Below are 15884 nucleotides of genomic sequence, written 5' to 3' on the forward strand. Positions count from 1 at the left end.
AAAGATCATTGGGGATCTGAGTCACCCCAACCACAAACTGTTCCAGCTGCTATCATCTGGGAAACGGTACCGCAGCATAAAAGCCAGGACCAACAGTCTCTGGGACAGCTTCTTCCATCAGGTCATCAGACTGATTAACTCATGCTGACACAACTGCATTTCTATATTATATTGACTATCTTGTTGCACATAATATTTACTATAAATTACTATCATTGCACATTGCATATTTACACAGAAACGTAACGTAAAGACTTTTACTCCTCATGTATATGAAGGATATAAGTAATACAGTCAATTTAATTCACCCGACTATTACACACACCTCTACCGATACAGACCTCAATGTTAGCGGTGTAATTCATCAGAGTCAACACAGGACTCCAGTAATTCCTGTGCCTGCCCTAATATTTCCAGGGTCCCAGAATGGAACATGCCCAGCGTGCAGTCCTACTCTGGCCAACTGCGGTTGGTGGAGGACAGGCTGAGCCAGAACTCTACTGTTCGGTACCTCCTGACTCAGGAACAGAACAGAACAGCACCAAGACAGGCAAGGTAGGGTAAAAGGTTCAAGATTGTTAAATGCCGTTTTCAGTACACAAGTTCAAAGGAGAACGAAACAATCGTTACTCTGGATCTGATGCAGCACAAAGGCCGGGGGTGGGGGTGGGGGGGCTACACACAATAAGATAGAGAACACAAGAATGGAAAAAACCCCACAATCAATATAAACACATGAGATAATAATGATGCGGTAAGGGTCCTTAGCTCAATGCTGGTACATTCATACGTCACACGTTCTGCGCTCACTAGAAAGAGAAGCAATGCATCTGGGCTGGTGGCAGACAACAATCTGAATGTTCAGTGATCAGTAAGGCCAATCCCCATTAATAAAGGACAACACTTATTCTATTGAAACAAATGCCCAAATTTCCTACCGACAACGTCCAGCTGGTAGGTGTGGTTGATGCTGCCGTACTGGTTAACCACCACACAGGTGTAATTGGCCTTGTCTGAAGGTACAACCCCCTCCATGATGAGACTCCAGTGTTGCCATCGGACCTGCGAGACAAGAGGACAATGTGAATACCGAAGGCAGCCGGGTTAAACCAGCTTACCTAACTGGAGCTAACAGTCCTGACCCAGCCCGGCCGGGCTTCCGCTCCAGTGCTCCGGGGCTGGCTCAGGGCTGTAGGCATCGCACTCTCCTCGGAAGGAAAAGGGCCCAAGCCTACAATTAACAATCAAACGAAACAAGAGAGAAGGTCGCCTTCATTTCCGTGAACTACTGAAAGATAGCATCAAGGTGAAGGTACAGAACCTGCTCCTCGTTCGCAGTGGCCGGAATCTTGTAGGGCTCAGCTCTGGGTCCAGTGCTGTCCAAGTACACATGCTCTGGGCACACAACAGTAAAAGAACAACAGGAGAGGCGAGAGGTCATGGATTTAGGGAGGGGGAACGGTAGAGTGGGAGAAATTTTGGTGAGGGACTATATGATGAATGGTTGAAGACATGACCATTGAGTGATCAGGGACAACTTATCATAGACCTCTGTAACAAGACAGTTAGATGGGAGTGGATAAGATGGCATATGGGATACCTTCCCTTTATTGCACTTGGATGAGAATACAAGGACCATATGAAATACAGTGAGGCTGCGACTGGAGGGCTATCGACAGTCTTGATCACCTCACCATGGGAAAGCGGTTCGCTCACTCTGGGAAGGGTGACAGCAGCAGGGAGACATAAATGCAGGAGAATTATGAGGATGGACCTGTCTGTGACTGGTTGTTCTGTGAAGGAGAAAGAACATTAAATTGTGGTGTATAAGCTTGACCAGATGATTGGGAAGGACCATCTCCATGAACAGACCAGGAGGCACAAACTTGATAGGATCAAACAGGAGTTGCTGGTTTTGTTCCTACCCAGATGGCCAATGATCAGGGGGTGGGGAGACCATGGAAAGTTCTAGAGTGGCAACCACGGTCTGTAGCTGTCCACAATTCAAGGATGGCCGGTTACAAGGCACTCCACAATCTCGCTGTGGACACTGGAGCTCTCCAACTGAACACAGGTCACTTCATCTCAATTCCAACAGCCACACTTGCACAACTGCGCGTGGGCTGCAAGGAGCAGCTGGCTAGTTTATGCTTCATTGCCTTGTTACAGCGTGACAAGAGCAGGTTGCTATTATGGTACAAAGGGATCTAATGTATAGATCCAAATAAACCTAGGGAACTGAATAGCTCTCCCTGGGATCAGTAGAACCCTTTAGGCATTTGTAACTTCTGAGACATACAGTATATCTAAATATCTCACTTACTTCCCAGCAAATTAAGCTCCCTCCGGAACAAGCTCCTATATATTGTGACATGATGGTGATGAGAGCATAAATTTTAGTGACGCCAGCTGTAGGGAAAAACATTGGCCAAGGCCCTGGGGTGGTGAAGAGTTAGTCCCACAAAGCCTGTCCTGCAATGAAATCAGTAACTCGCACCCTTAGGGTTACTGGAGACACTGCAGTGCTCCCTCTGTCCAGCACCGTAAGATTGTTGTGCACATCTCTATAATGGGAGCCAAACCCATAGCTCTCTCCTTCTCAGAGGGGTGAGGGTGAGCCAGGATAAATCTTGAAAGCTGCTAGCCTTGCTGAGCTCCATCAGCTGGTTGGAGCAAACAAAGGGCTCTGGTGTCCACGAGCAGGTCAGGGGAAAAGAGAGCAAGAACTTCAGAACATGCTACAAACGCCAACACACACACACACACACACACGTATGTTAATTCTGAACCTGATCTACAGAGCTCCCACTGTCCTGCCTTATGACTGAATCAGCTCGGAGTTAGACAGCAGAGACTGGCCCTTCTGTCCACTGTATCAATGCTGACTGTCATGCCCATCTGTACCAAACCACCTGATTACACGGTTTCGATGCCCTGCCCATTCAAGTACAGGTGCACATTCCTTTATCCGAAATTCTGAAAGCCAAAGAGCTCCGAAAACCGAAGTTTTTTTCGCCAACAGCTGACGTCACTCAGGTGTGACGTGGCAGCACTAGCAGAGCCCGCCAGACGTCAGTTGTGGCTCAGTGCTCATACTGGTTACCCGTGCATTTGCTGTTCGCTGATATTTTGTGTTCACTGTTGACCTTGTGTTTAATTTCGCTGTGAAAATGTCAAAAAGAGCTACAGATATCCCTATGGGTAACAATGAGAAAAAGAGAAGGAAGCATCTATCATTACCAATAATACAGAAAGTGGAGTTATTGCAGAAGCTTGATTGTGGTGTGTCTGTGCGGTGTCTTACTGAAGAAAATAGTGTCGGAACTACCACTGTACATGATTTAAATAAACAGAAAGACAAGTTACTGAAGTTTTATAGTGACAGTGACGTTCTACATTTATTCCAATAAGTCATTTACCATGTGTTTGATTCGGTTTGTTTGAAGCTGTATCTTTTTATGCTTTATTGAATGTTTTTGTTGGAAATAAAATTTCTTCTTGTCATTATTCCCTAAACAATACAGTATAACAACTACTTACATAGCATTTAAATTGTATTAAGTATTATAAGTAATCTAGAGATGATTTAAAGTATATGGGAGGATTGCGTAGGTTTGGTGTGCTGCCGGGTCCTAAAGTCCACCGCACTGAGACAGGTTAAATAAGGGACTTGAGCATACGTGTTTTTTGGTATGGGGGGGGGGCGGGTCTGAAATCCAAAAAATTCTGAATTCCCAAATGCAACTCACCCCAAGGATTTCGGATAAGGGATTGTGGACCTGTACCTGCCCACATGCCTCTCAAATATTGTTACCATTCCTGCCTCCACCACCTCCTCTGGCAGCTCGCTCTAGATAGAACTACACTGGGTGAAAAATGCAGCTCTCCTATCTCCCTTAAACTGCCACTCTCTGACTTTAAGCCTGTGCTTGAAGGAAGGAAGCCATGTGGGCACTACAGGGAGCCTCTGTCACTGGGCTACCAAGATTGCCACTGATGAGATGGCAGCTGGTGTAACTTTCTCTCTGTTATGTTTTGCAACTCCAAAATGTTAACCTAATTAGAAGAAGAAGAAAGGAGCTAGAAGATAACTCATGTTAAGTGAGGCAGGCGCGTATGGCACATGTGGTGTGATGACGTATGACATGTGGTGGGATGACATATGCCATTCATGTACTTTGGACACAGAACCATAATGAATTAAGTATATCACAAACACTGCATAATCAAACAACATATGTACAACATTACTCAGGTATCACTGAAATATTGAGTTGGAATTTATGCTTAGCCATAAACTCCAATATAGAATGCATCTCGGTATACTACATAATACAACTTCTATATAGACATCCACAGCATAGTAGATTTTAAATTGTCCCATTCTGGCCCAAAGATTTAATCACTGTGGAGGCTTTCTTACTCTTGTGGGATAACAGCTTTCCTGACAAGGGGTGTTACTCTGCTTGACAGGTGAGACTTGTGGCCGTGAAAACTATTTCAGGCTCTGGGGCTCCTCCGTGGTAGTTGTAGAAGTTGACTCTGAGACTGCAGGAAGTGGTTCTGACAGTTCTGGATGTACTTCGATCCTTGATTCTTTCCTGGTCCCACTTCTTTCTCTTTATCCCAATCTTTTTCTTTCTCACTTTCCTTCTCTTTCATGCCTTTCTCTGTTTTGCCCCTGTTCTTTCTCTCTATTTCTTCAACTTCTTGTCTTTCTCTCACCTTCCCTTTTCTTCTTTGAGTTTCTTGAGAGTAAACCTGAACTGGTTAATTTCTCAAGAAATTAGGTCTCATTGATCCTTTTTTCTTCCCTCTAGGATGTGCATCTTGATCTTGGGAAAGTGCATTTAGCTCACTGGAGTATTCTCTTATTAACCCTTCTATTGCTCCCTTTACAATCTGATCTCTCTTCTTGGTTTCCTCATCCACAGCATCATCTGATGAATCCACTGTTTTTGATTCTCCATTAACTCCTTACATTTTGGCCTTCCCTTCATCCAGCTGGACTATGGTCTTTGCATCTACTTTTACAAGCAGCTTTTTGTCTCCCACTTTAAGTTCATGCAATAACCTTGATACTCACAGAGTAGATTCTGTTTCTTTATATTCACAAAAGTTCAATACTTTTAACTTTCCTGAAGCTCCTTGAACTCTTCCAGCTTAAAACCAAGCCACATTTCACAAGTAACTGCCTGATTAACACATCACAAGCTTTCTCAGACATGTTGCCTACAGAACTGTAGTAGGATCACTGCTTTCATCACTTTCACGATTCCTCTGAACAGCATGGTCCTTCCAGCAACAGTTCATGGTGCACAGTATAGAGACAGTTGTGGCACTATCCAGTATCTTTCTCTTGCGGTTGACTCTGTTACAGGGCATGTGGTGGATGGATTGCCAATCAAGTTGTAGTTGTCTCAGTCAATCACCCCCCCACCCCCACAATGCTGGCCCTCCTGGGCCCAATGTGGCTTGTTGGTTGTCGTATTTCACTGTACAAATGTTACTCCCACAGGAGCTATCTTTCCTCCAGTACAAGTTCTTAGTTGAATATCTGCAGGCTTCAGTTTAATATCTTTGAAATGCTGTTCAAACTCATTTTGTGGTATGAATCAAACAGCCGAGCCAGTGTCCAATACCAATTTAGTTAATTTTCCATTCACTTCAAGGGTAAGACATATTGTTTACCTATTGTTAGTTTACACATTGTAAACCTCAAGGCTATCCAGTCCTGTGTCACTTTCATTACTATCAGATTTTTCATCAACAACACGCAGATTAGTGCTCCTTGTGAAAGTGCAGCTTGACTTTTTCTCTTCCCTGTACAGTCCATTTATTTTTGTCTGTCCAACATGCTCTTTGCATGTGTCCTGCTCTGTTGCATTTTCAGCAGGTTTCACCTTTAAATCGGCATTTGTTTGGCATGTGTGAGCCCTACCACAATGGTAACAGAATTTATTCAGCCAGCTTGGTTTCTGTTTAGCCACAAAAATTTTGTTCTGCTCACTTCCATTCCTGACTGCAACTCAGTTGTGCCTTTGTCTGGTGTTTCCATTCTTACAACTGCTCTTTTAAATGTGAATTGTGCTTCAGTTAGGAGCTGTTTTCCAATGCTTTCTTGTAAGATTCCACAAACTAAACAACCTCTCAGTACATCATTAAGCCCATCACTGAACTAACAATGCTTAGACAATCTCTTAAATTCAGCCACATTAACTAAAAAGGATTCCTCTTCCTTTTGATTCCACTTATGAAACCCAAACTGTTCTGCAATCAGCAATGGTTTTGCTTCTAATTTTTCCTGCATTACATTCACAGTATCAGCAAAGCTTATTTTGGTTGGAGCAGTTAAACCAACAAACTGTATGCCATTAAATCCAATGCACTCAGCAAAACTGGTACTCATTTCTCATTGGCTATTTCATTTATTTTAAAGTATTGTTCAATCTGCTCCATATATAATATCCAGTTCTTTGTTGTATAATCAAATGCGTCAATCCTTCTGATGTTGCTAGCCACTTCTGCTCTTTATTTTTAATCATTATTATCACTGTTTATGAACCCGGGAATTCTTCCATTTTCTGTCTTTTACTTTTACTCTATCACCTGCGAAGCAGATTCAATGGGCTAAATAACTAATTCTGCTCCTATATCTTATGGTCTTCCCTTCTGCGAAGAAAACACCCTGTTATGAGGAAAATAAAATATGCTGCGCTTTTTAAAAACTTGACTGTTTCTCACTGTACTCTTTTATTAAATTCAAATGCCTTGCCGCGCTTCAACAGGTAAGTAGTTGTCTCAGGCTCATTTGAAACTCCCTCGTCACCACTGTTATGGTTTTATAACTCTAAAATATTAAACTAATTAGAAACAAGGGAGCCAGGAGAAAACTCGTGTATGTTCGCTTTTACTTTAAGCAAGGCACGTGCGCGTGACATGATGGCGTGATGACGTATGTCATTCACGTATTTCAGACACGCAATCAAAATGAATTATTTAAACAATGAAGAATGTTAATCAAACATTATATTTACAATATTACTCAAATATTACTGGTATATTAAATACTCAACACTGTCTACATGCCACTAGAAGTCAACACCAGGATGCAGGGCCAAGCATACTATTCACTGAGATATCAGGCCAGGGGTTCTGATCAACAGGGGCTCAGCTTAATCAACACAGGCTGAACAACCTCCTTCTATGCCATAAACTTCGATTACAACCAAGCCCCCACTCCCCGAGGTCTGGGGAACTCTGAAACTCACAGAAAACTCCAACTGAGCCCCTGATTGTGAACTTCAGGAAGGGTAAGATGAAGGAACACATACCAATCCTCACAGAGGGATCAGAAGTGGAGGGAGTGAGCAGTTTCAAATTCCTGGGGCCAAGATCCCTGAGGAACTAACCTGGTCCCAACATATTGATGTAGTTATAAAGAAGCCAAGGCAGCTTCATTAGGAGTTAGAAGAGGTTTGGTATGTCAACAAAAACACTCAAAAACTGACAGGCTGCATCACTGTCTGGTAGGGAGGAGCTACTGCACAGGTCCGAAAGAAGCTGCAGAGGGTCATAAATTTAGTTGGCTCATCTTGGGCACTAGCCTACAAAGTACCCAGGACATCTTCAGGGAGTGGTGACTCAGAAAGGTAGTATCCATTATTAAGGATCTCCAGCACCCAGGGCATGCCCTTTTCTCACTGTTACCATCAGGTAGGAGGTACAGAAGCCTGAAGGCACACACTCAGCAATTCAGGAACAGCTTCTTCCCTTCTGCCATCCGATTCCTAAATGGACATTGAACCCATGAATGCTTCTTCACTATTCTAATATATATTATTTCTGTTTTTTGCACGATTTTTACTGTATTCAATATACATAAACTGTAATTGATTTACTTATTAATTTATTATCTTTTTCTTCTCTAATATGTATTACATTGAACTGCTGCTGCTGCGAAGTTAACAGTTTCACAACAGATGCTGGTGATAATAAACCTGATTCTGATTCTGAACTCAAAGGTGGGGAGGTGAGCTTTTCAAAGGCCTAAGCCTTATGAACAGAGGCACCCCATTCATCCATCTCTGAGCTGAGGTGGGCAGCTGCAGCAACCCATCTCCTCGACAGACCCTGGACAGGGCAAAAGGCAGTGGAGGAGCAGGGTAAGTTCTCAAGCCTTGGTCACAGATGTTCAGCACACAAGGGGTTAAATGCAGCAGAGGCTGACCGAACAGAACCTTATTGCTCCCTGGCAATGTACTGGGGGGGTTGAATGTGACGCTGGCCCCCAGCACCCCCAATGAGAAAGCGCAGGGCCAACCAGCACAAAATACCCTCTGCCAGTGACCCTGGCTCTGGCTGTGAGTGTTGGAATAATCTGTTTCATCTACTGTGCCACAGGCCTGAGGTGCTCCGATTGTCAGAGCAGCCGCTCAGAGCTGTGACTCCAGCACATCTGGCTGATGCCGGTGTCAAACAGCTGAGCCTGTGGAGCAGGGGCCCTTTCATCCCTGCCAAGCTGTAGAAACAATCAGTCTCGAGGCCAGTGTTAGGTTTCACCTGGAGTCTCTGGCTGAAGCAAGGCTGCATGGCTTCCGAAAAATCTTGCTGGATTAAGAGACTCGGGGGGTAAAATCAGCTGCGGTGTTACTAGGACAGAAAATGTCTAGTCCTCATTAAGCATTCCATGTCCTTCTGGGGAAGGAGTACTCTAATTCAACATCCATAAATTTCCCCTATGGCACTCAGCGTCTTCGATCAACATTGCTAATAGTTCAATATTGTGCAGAACTAACTAGAAGCCTAACCAAACTAATCCCTTCTGTCTGCACGTGGTCTGTATCCCCCCCCCCATTTTTAGCACATTCATGTGCCTATCTAAGATCTTCTTAAACACCTGCATGGTGCCTTCCATCATCACCACACCTGGCAGTGCAGTCCAGGTTAAAAAAACCTGCCCCGCACATCTCCTTCGAACTTATCCCCCTCCCACCTCAAATTCATGTCCTCTGGTATTTGACATTTTGACCCTTGGAAAAAGATACCTGTTGTCCACTCTATCTATGCCTCTTGTAAACTTCTGACACTTCAGACGAAACAACTAGAGTGTGTCCAACCTCTCCTTATAGAACATAACCTCTAATCTGGGCAGCATCCCAGTAAACCCTCCAAAACTCTCTCCAAAGTCTTTTTCCAAATCCATCCTATAATGGGGCAATCAAAACTCAGCCCCACCTGAGTTTTATAAAACCGCTTTAAAACTGTGTTCCTGTTTCCATGTGCAGGAATGCACTGGGTCTGAGTGCATCTGGCATGGTGGGGAGTTTGCACATTCTTCCTGTGACTTCATGTTTCTCTCAGATGCTTTAGTCCCCCCACCTTTTTAGTCTGGTGTCTCCCCCCACCTCCTTTCCAGATCTGAAGAGGGGTCTTGACCCGAAAAGTCAACTGTGTGTTTGTTTCCACAGATGCTGTCTGACCTGCTGAGCCCTTCCAGCACTTCGTGTGTGTTGCTTTGGATTTCCAGCACCTGCAGAAGGTTCTTTGTGCTCTAGTTTCTGCCCGTAAACCAAAGAGGTGCGAGTTGCTAGAGTGATTGGCTGCTGTAAATTGCAACCCCCCCCCCCACCACCACCCCTGGCAATGTGTGCGTGAGGGGTAGAATCTGGGGGAGTTGATGGGAATGAGGGGAGAAAAAAATGGGATTAGTGTAAACAGGATAGTATGGAGTCAGTGGGCTGAAGGGTCTGCCCATATTCATAAATACAACAGAGGAGTGGTTTTCTGGATACAAGAATCCTACAGTGTTCCTGCAGTCTAGATGAAACTCTCTCACAGGTAAAGGTCACCAATTTGAGTGGCAATGAAGTGCATTACAGATTTGAAGGAAGTTTATTTTTTAATAAGATCCCTTCACATCCTGAGTGGGGCGATCCATTATCTGGATTATTTCAGCCGTGTCATTATACAGAAGTAATCCAATATCATAACAATTGGATTTACTCTTGAAGATAACATTTGCGGAGCTGTGGAAAAAGAGCTTGACAAGTGGAGCAAATAGATTGAAGGCAGCAAGTAGCTAGTAGAAGTACGAAGGGCCTCTGGTGTTGTTATCTGAACATGTGGACCCTCCCTCAGGCTGACCCCAGTCCCACTTGGAGACTCACTAATGATACCTCCAACATCAACACCAAATTTGAACTCAGCAATGCTGTTCCCAGCCCTGTCAAACTTGCAACCCCTTTATAAACATCACGGGACGATGGCTAACTGGGAAATCTACAAAATGTCACAGTTATCCTGCTGTCAGTAAACTCTTGAATGGACCTCTTGGATCTCTCAATCTACCTCATCATGGCTCTTGTACTTTATTGTCTACCTATACCGAACTTTCTCTGTAACACTCCATTCGACAGTGTTACTTTATCCCCTTTGTAATACCCTCATCAACGCTCCCTCTAATTTTATTTTACAGATGCACAGACTAACCACTGCTCTGAGCAGGAAACATTTACATGGCCTGAAAACTGTGTGACACTTTAAATGTTTTATTATTATTATTTTGAAAATTTATGGATTATATTCATTAATACAAAATTAATGATGGGGTATTTCAAAATTATGTTAACAGATTTCAAAATTATACTAAAATTATATAAAAGAAAATTCTAGCTGCGTGGCAACAAAGGCTATGTGCACGGGAGCATTTCAGTTAGTGCGGGGCCATTCACCCACGCAGATTGGAGGGAACAGTGGTCTCCATGTACTTGTTTATGGAAAGATATGTGTGGACAGCATGCAAAGTTTTTTTCACTGTATCTTAATGCAAGTGATAATGATAAACAACTTACTACTGCAGTTATTTGCCAAGACTAATCTGACTGCACCTCCCAAATCTGCCCCTGAAGATCACACGCTCTTTCTGACTTGCCAAGGGTTGCTTGCTCATTTGATTTATTTATTATTTATCTGTTTGCTTGTTTGTTTATTTAGAGATAGTACACCGTAACAGCCCCTTCTGGCCCTTTGAGCCCAATTACACCTATGTGCCCGATTAACGCAAGTCTTGGGATGTGGGAAGAAACTGGAGCATCCGGAGGAAATCTACACGGTCACGGGGAGAATTTACCAACTCCTTACAGACAGTGGTGGGTATTGAACCTGGGCTGCTGGCACCGTAGAGCGTTGCGCTAACCGTGCCGGCCCAAATGTTGCTGGCTCCTCATTGTCACGGGGCCAAACTCCAGCAGAACTGAGGGAGCACCTTCACAACCAACCTACCAACCTTTCTGAACATGACGTCGGGAGACGCCGTAAGTGCCGCTCTTTCCAGAGGTGACGCCATTCTGAAAAGGGAATGCTTTCAAAATTATTGAGAGCCAACTGTGGAAGCTTGCTGTGCGCTCTGGCTGCCACTGTTCCTGCAGTACAACAAAGACCTGTGCTTCTGAAGCATATCAGTGACTTCTGGGAAGTGTTGAAGGATTGAGAAAGGTGCTACGGAAACCCAATAACATTTTGCTTCACTTAATCCCTTGTTATATTCGCCAGCAGAAAAACCAATCCATCAGTCTCAGTTTCAGCCCTGTGGGCAAGGGAGCTCAGGGCTGCTGTGGGGGGAGCCAGTGAAGGGCACCAAACACATCACTCTATGCCGGCACTCGGTCCGTCCCACAGGCTCGCCAATGCTCCCCACAGCATTTCCTCGCCAACCTCCTCACTGCTCAGATTTACGCGCAGAGCAGGCACTCAAATATCTTTGAAGAGTTAAATAAAACAAAATCCAACAGTTCAGTGCAGCACAGATCAATTCAAAGAGTTGGCGGGAATACAGTCCATTAAAATGAAACAAAAGAAGTTGGCTCATTAAAGATGAGTGCTTTTTATGGAGCACTAAGCCTTTGCTGGGGGCACTGATATCTGATGCACAGAGCTCAGCAGCCAGGCAACTCTGCAGCAAACCTGCGAGGATTTGCTTTAACTGGCACCTGGGATTTTATTACTGCATCCTTGGGCTTTCAGAACACTTAATCTCCTTTTACACCTGGCTGCTGAGATCTATACAGAAGGCACTATCCTCCACCACTGGCCCCTCCCCATCTCCAACACCTCCTCTACCTCCCCAGCCCCCTGCACCTCTTTTGCTAAGGCAGAGCAGACGAGAGACCATGGGATTAGTATAAATGGTGCATTCCTATTTTTTTATATGTAGAAATTTCTTTCCTTCTCTTGTGTACCTGCATTTCCCACCTGCCTCCAGACCTGGAATTCTCTCCCCAGTCCTCTTCAGAACAAGATGTTCCTTAAGCACTCTTTGACCGACTGTTGGGCCATTCCTAAATGCGACTCAGTGTCAATCCTGTCATTGAGTCCCATGTAGAAGCTGGCTCTATCAAAATTAGATAAAGAAAACTCATTCTAATTATTAAAACCCTTAGAGACCAAGGTAGCGTAGCAGTTAGTGCGCGCTGTTACAGCTTGGGACGTCGGAGTTCAGAGTTCAATTCTGACGCCATGTCTAAGTAGCTTGCATGTTCTCCCCATGACCGTGTGGGTTTCTTCCGGGTACTCCGGTTTCCTCCCACAGTCCACAGACGTACCGGTCAGTCAGTTAATTAGTTACTGTAATTTGTCCTGTGATTGGGCTGCTTTTATATCGGAGAGGTGTGTGGTTCGTTGGGCTGGAAAGGTTGTTCCATGGCGTTTCTCTAAATAAGTACATAGATGGACAGATGGCACTCAAGAGACTGCAAATGGTGGGACTGGGAGCAACAAACTATCTGCTAGAGGAACTCAGTGGGAGTGGGTTGAACAACATTCGTTGGGGGGTGGGGGTGGGGAGGGGGGAGAGGGGATTGTCAACTTTTCCATCTGTTCTGACGGCTCCCCTGGCTGAGGAGTCTAGAGCCAGGGAAATGGAGTAAGGGGTTGGCCATTTGAAGACAGAGGTTTGGAGAAATTTCTTCACTCAGAAGGCAAAGAACCCTTGGATTTCCCCAACTCTCGAGGGAGGAGGGAATGAGATCAGGATGGTAAAATTCTGTCAGTTCCAGAATGGTTCCTACAGATGCCATAACCACAACTTTTAAAAGTGGAGGAGAGAAAACCATTTTGCTTGATACTGCTCATGAGGAAAATGATGGAATATGTGGCACTTAGAAAACAACAAGATTGGGCAGAGTCAGCATGTTGGAAAGGGAACCACCATCTGCTGGAACATTTTTTGCAATTGGAAAATATTAGATAAATGTGATGCAGTGTACTTGGACGTTCGAGATATCCGGCGCTATCGGGAGTAACGTATTGGCAAGCTTTGAGGATCGGTTAATGGGCAGAACACAGAACGAATCATTAGTTGGCTTTCAGGTTGGAAGACTATGACCAATGGGTGCCACAGGGATCAGTGTTGTGATGTCTGCTGGTCACAGTCTCAGGGTAGGAGGGTCAAGAGTAATATATACAAGCTCGCTGATACCTCAAAGGGGCAGGTTGTGAAGACGATGTAGGGGACATTGACAGGATCAGTAATGAGCAGCATACAACATGGAAGAATATGAAGTTATCCACCATGAAACACCACCCATTGAACAAAAATTAATCAGATACAGTACTCTTCAAACGTCAAGAGATTGAAAAGTGTTGGTGCTCCAGGGGAATCAAAGGTTAGTGATCAAAGGGCCTGCGGTAAGATGTCAACCACCATCTTATTGAAGGGTAGAGCAGCTAAAGGGGGCCTGAGCATCTCATCCAGTTACAGGGTGACTTTTCCACAGATGCTAAGTCATTAGAAGCTGGCTTCAACCTGAAGTGTGTCTGCGGGCAAGGCTGCAACTAGAACCCTACCTTGTATCCACCGATTCGGTGATCTGGCTTGAAGTCTTTGCCATTCTTCAACCAGCGGAGAACGGGTGGTGGGTTACCAGCTGCCGGGCACCGGAACTTCACCGTCTTCATCGCCGGCACAGCATGGAGTTTCTTCTCCATCTTCTCCGGCTGAACCCAGTACGGGGATCCTGCCAAGAACAAGAGTCAGAGCTCATGGGTCCTGCTGACACCAGGACATGCTTACTCAGAGTCAGTGATTAAACAAGGTTCACATTTTAGCTGCAGGGTGTGCTTTACATTCAATGTTTATTTTTGCAATGGAGAGAATTATGTATAGGTTACCACCGGTTTGGCACAGGTCACACAAGATTGTATCAAAACTGGCTGAGACACAAGGGTTGTCTCCTATTCCATTGAGTCACCAACCTTAACCACCTTTCAATTTGGTGCCTGCTGGTGCGCCCTTCTTGCCCCCTCCTTCAGTAGTCCTGTTGCCTAGCCACCAAGCTCTGTTCCCTCCTCCCTCCCACAAACAAACCTCTTTGCCTCGCCCTCCTCCCTCAAAACCTGTGCCTTTCAGCCAGCTGATGACTCTCATTTGGATGTGGTGAGAGAGCTTCCATGGAGAGATGACTGAGGGCATTCTCACATTGACACCGGCCTCTTACGCTGACACACGCTCCTCGTAGAATCGTTCCCTCTTGCCACGAAGTTGCCTCACCCCAGAAAATCCGATGTTCTTTCCAACCCTGCACATCCCTTTGATAGAAGATCACATCAACAGCCACCTGGGGGTGTGGGGGGAGAGGATTAACCTGAGCAGGGCACCCTCGGCCTAGTTACAATCGGCAGTGTAAGTGATAGCCTAGAGCAGGGATCGTGAGGCTTCCTGGCCCCTTCCCCCACCTGCCATTGATCCTTTTGACATTCCTGAAATAGTATTGGGTTTTATTTCTGCACTGATACGTGATTAAGATCAGGAGATGACAAAGCTGGTTCCAGCTCGGCTCCTGAGCCATCAGTCAGAGCTGCCAGCGGCTGCTTGCAGCTGTCATCTTCAGCAAGCACAAGGAGACGGTTGTTTTAATCCGTCGCTGGACGGGCTTACGCGTCCCAGCTTGCATTTTAAACCGCAGCCTCGCCGTGCAAGAGCACGAAACGCAAACCCTGCGGCTCCGTGCACCCAAGACAGTGTTCAATGGCTGCTTCAGGGCCTGAACGGCGATCAGCTGTACAATACAGCAGCAATGGCATCACACGTGGGTCAAACATAGGCAGACGGGCATCCTGGTCAGCACAAGTTGGCCTGAAGGGCCTCCTTCTGCACTGTACGACTATGACTACCAACAAAGAAGAAGAGGAAGCCCACACCACTTTCTCTGTAGCTTTTACAGTTTATTCTGCACTGTTATTGTTTTACCCTGTTCAATCACAGCATACTGTGGAATGAATCGATCTGTGCGAACAGAATGCAAGAATCTCAGTACAAATGACGATACAATACATTGCCTATACTCCACTCTGCAATAATATTGTGGTCAATCCAACTCTGTGTTCCTGCCTATTCATGGTAAACTTTCAATCCCTCAGCCTTAGGACACCCTGCCCCTGACGCTTTTAGTGAAAGGGAGCTCCAAAGGCTCTTAACTAACTAACTCTGTCCCAGCTCAAAGTAAATTTATTATCAAAGTACATATATATCACCATATACAACCCATGAGATACTTTTTCTTGCGGTCATTCACAGTAGATATAAAGAAACACTGTAAAATCAATGAAACAACACAGACAAGATGAGCAAACATAACCCCTGTGCAAAAGACAACAAAAACTGTGGAAATAATAACCTCAGAGGAGACCGGTGCCATTGGCTGGTGCCCCTGATGAAAAGCCTCCTCAAGCAATCCAGTGCCGGACCTGCTCTGAGATTAAAAACTCAAAGCACCCTGAACGCCAGAGTGTATCTGCGATCTGACGGGGCTGAGCTGGACGTAATCTCACCGCTGCGATGACGATCTTCTCCACCCAGTTCACCACAGCGTGATGGCCAAGACGGT

General features: G+C 45.1%; 1 protein-coding gene across 14 annotated transcripts in view; it reads right to left on the reverse strand.

Moving 5' to 3' along the window:
- The window catches only part of LOC140201781 (fibroblast growth factor receptor 1-like), a 214866-nt gene that overhangs the window by 49605 nt on the left and 149377 nt on the right, over window positions 1-15884 (reverse strand). For all 14 annotated transcript variants that reach the window (XM_072266459.1, XM_072266455.1, XM_072266451.1 and 11 more), the window contains 2 exons: window positions 13846-14015; window positions 939-1062 (listed from right to left, as the gene is read on the reverse strand). In XM_072266459.1, coding sequence (XP_072122560.1) covers window positions 939-1062; window positions 13846-14015 — 294 coding nt within the window. The remainder of the gene's footprint in view (window positions 1-938; window positions 1063-13845; window positions 14016-15884) is intronic.

This window comes from Mobula birostris, chromosome 8 (genome assembly GCF_030028105.1).
Source record: "Mobula birostris isolate sMobBir1 chromosome 8, sMobBir1.hap1, whole genome shotgun sequence".
NCBI lineage: Eukaryota > Metazoa > Chordata > Chondrichthyes > Myliobatiformes > Myliobatidae > Mobula > Mobula birostris.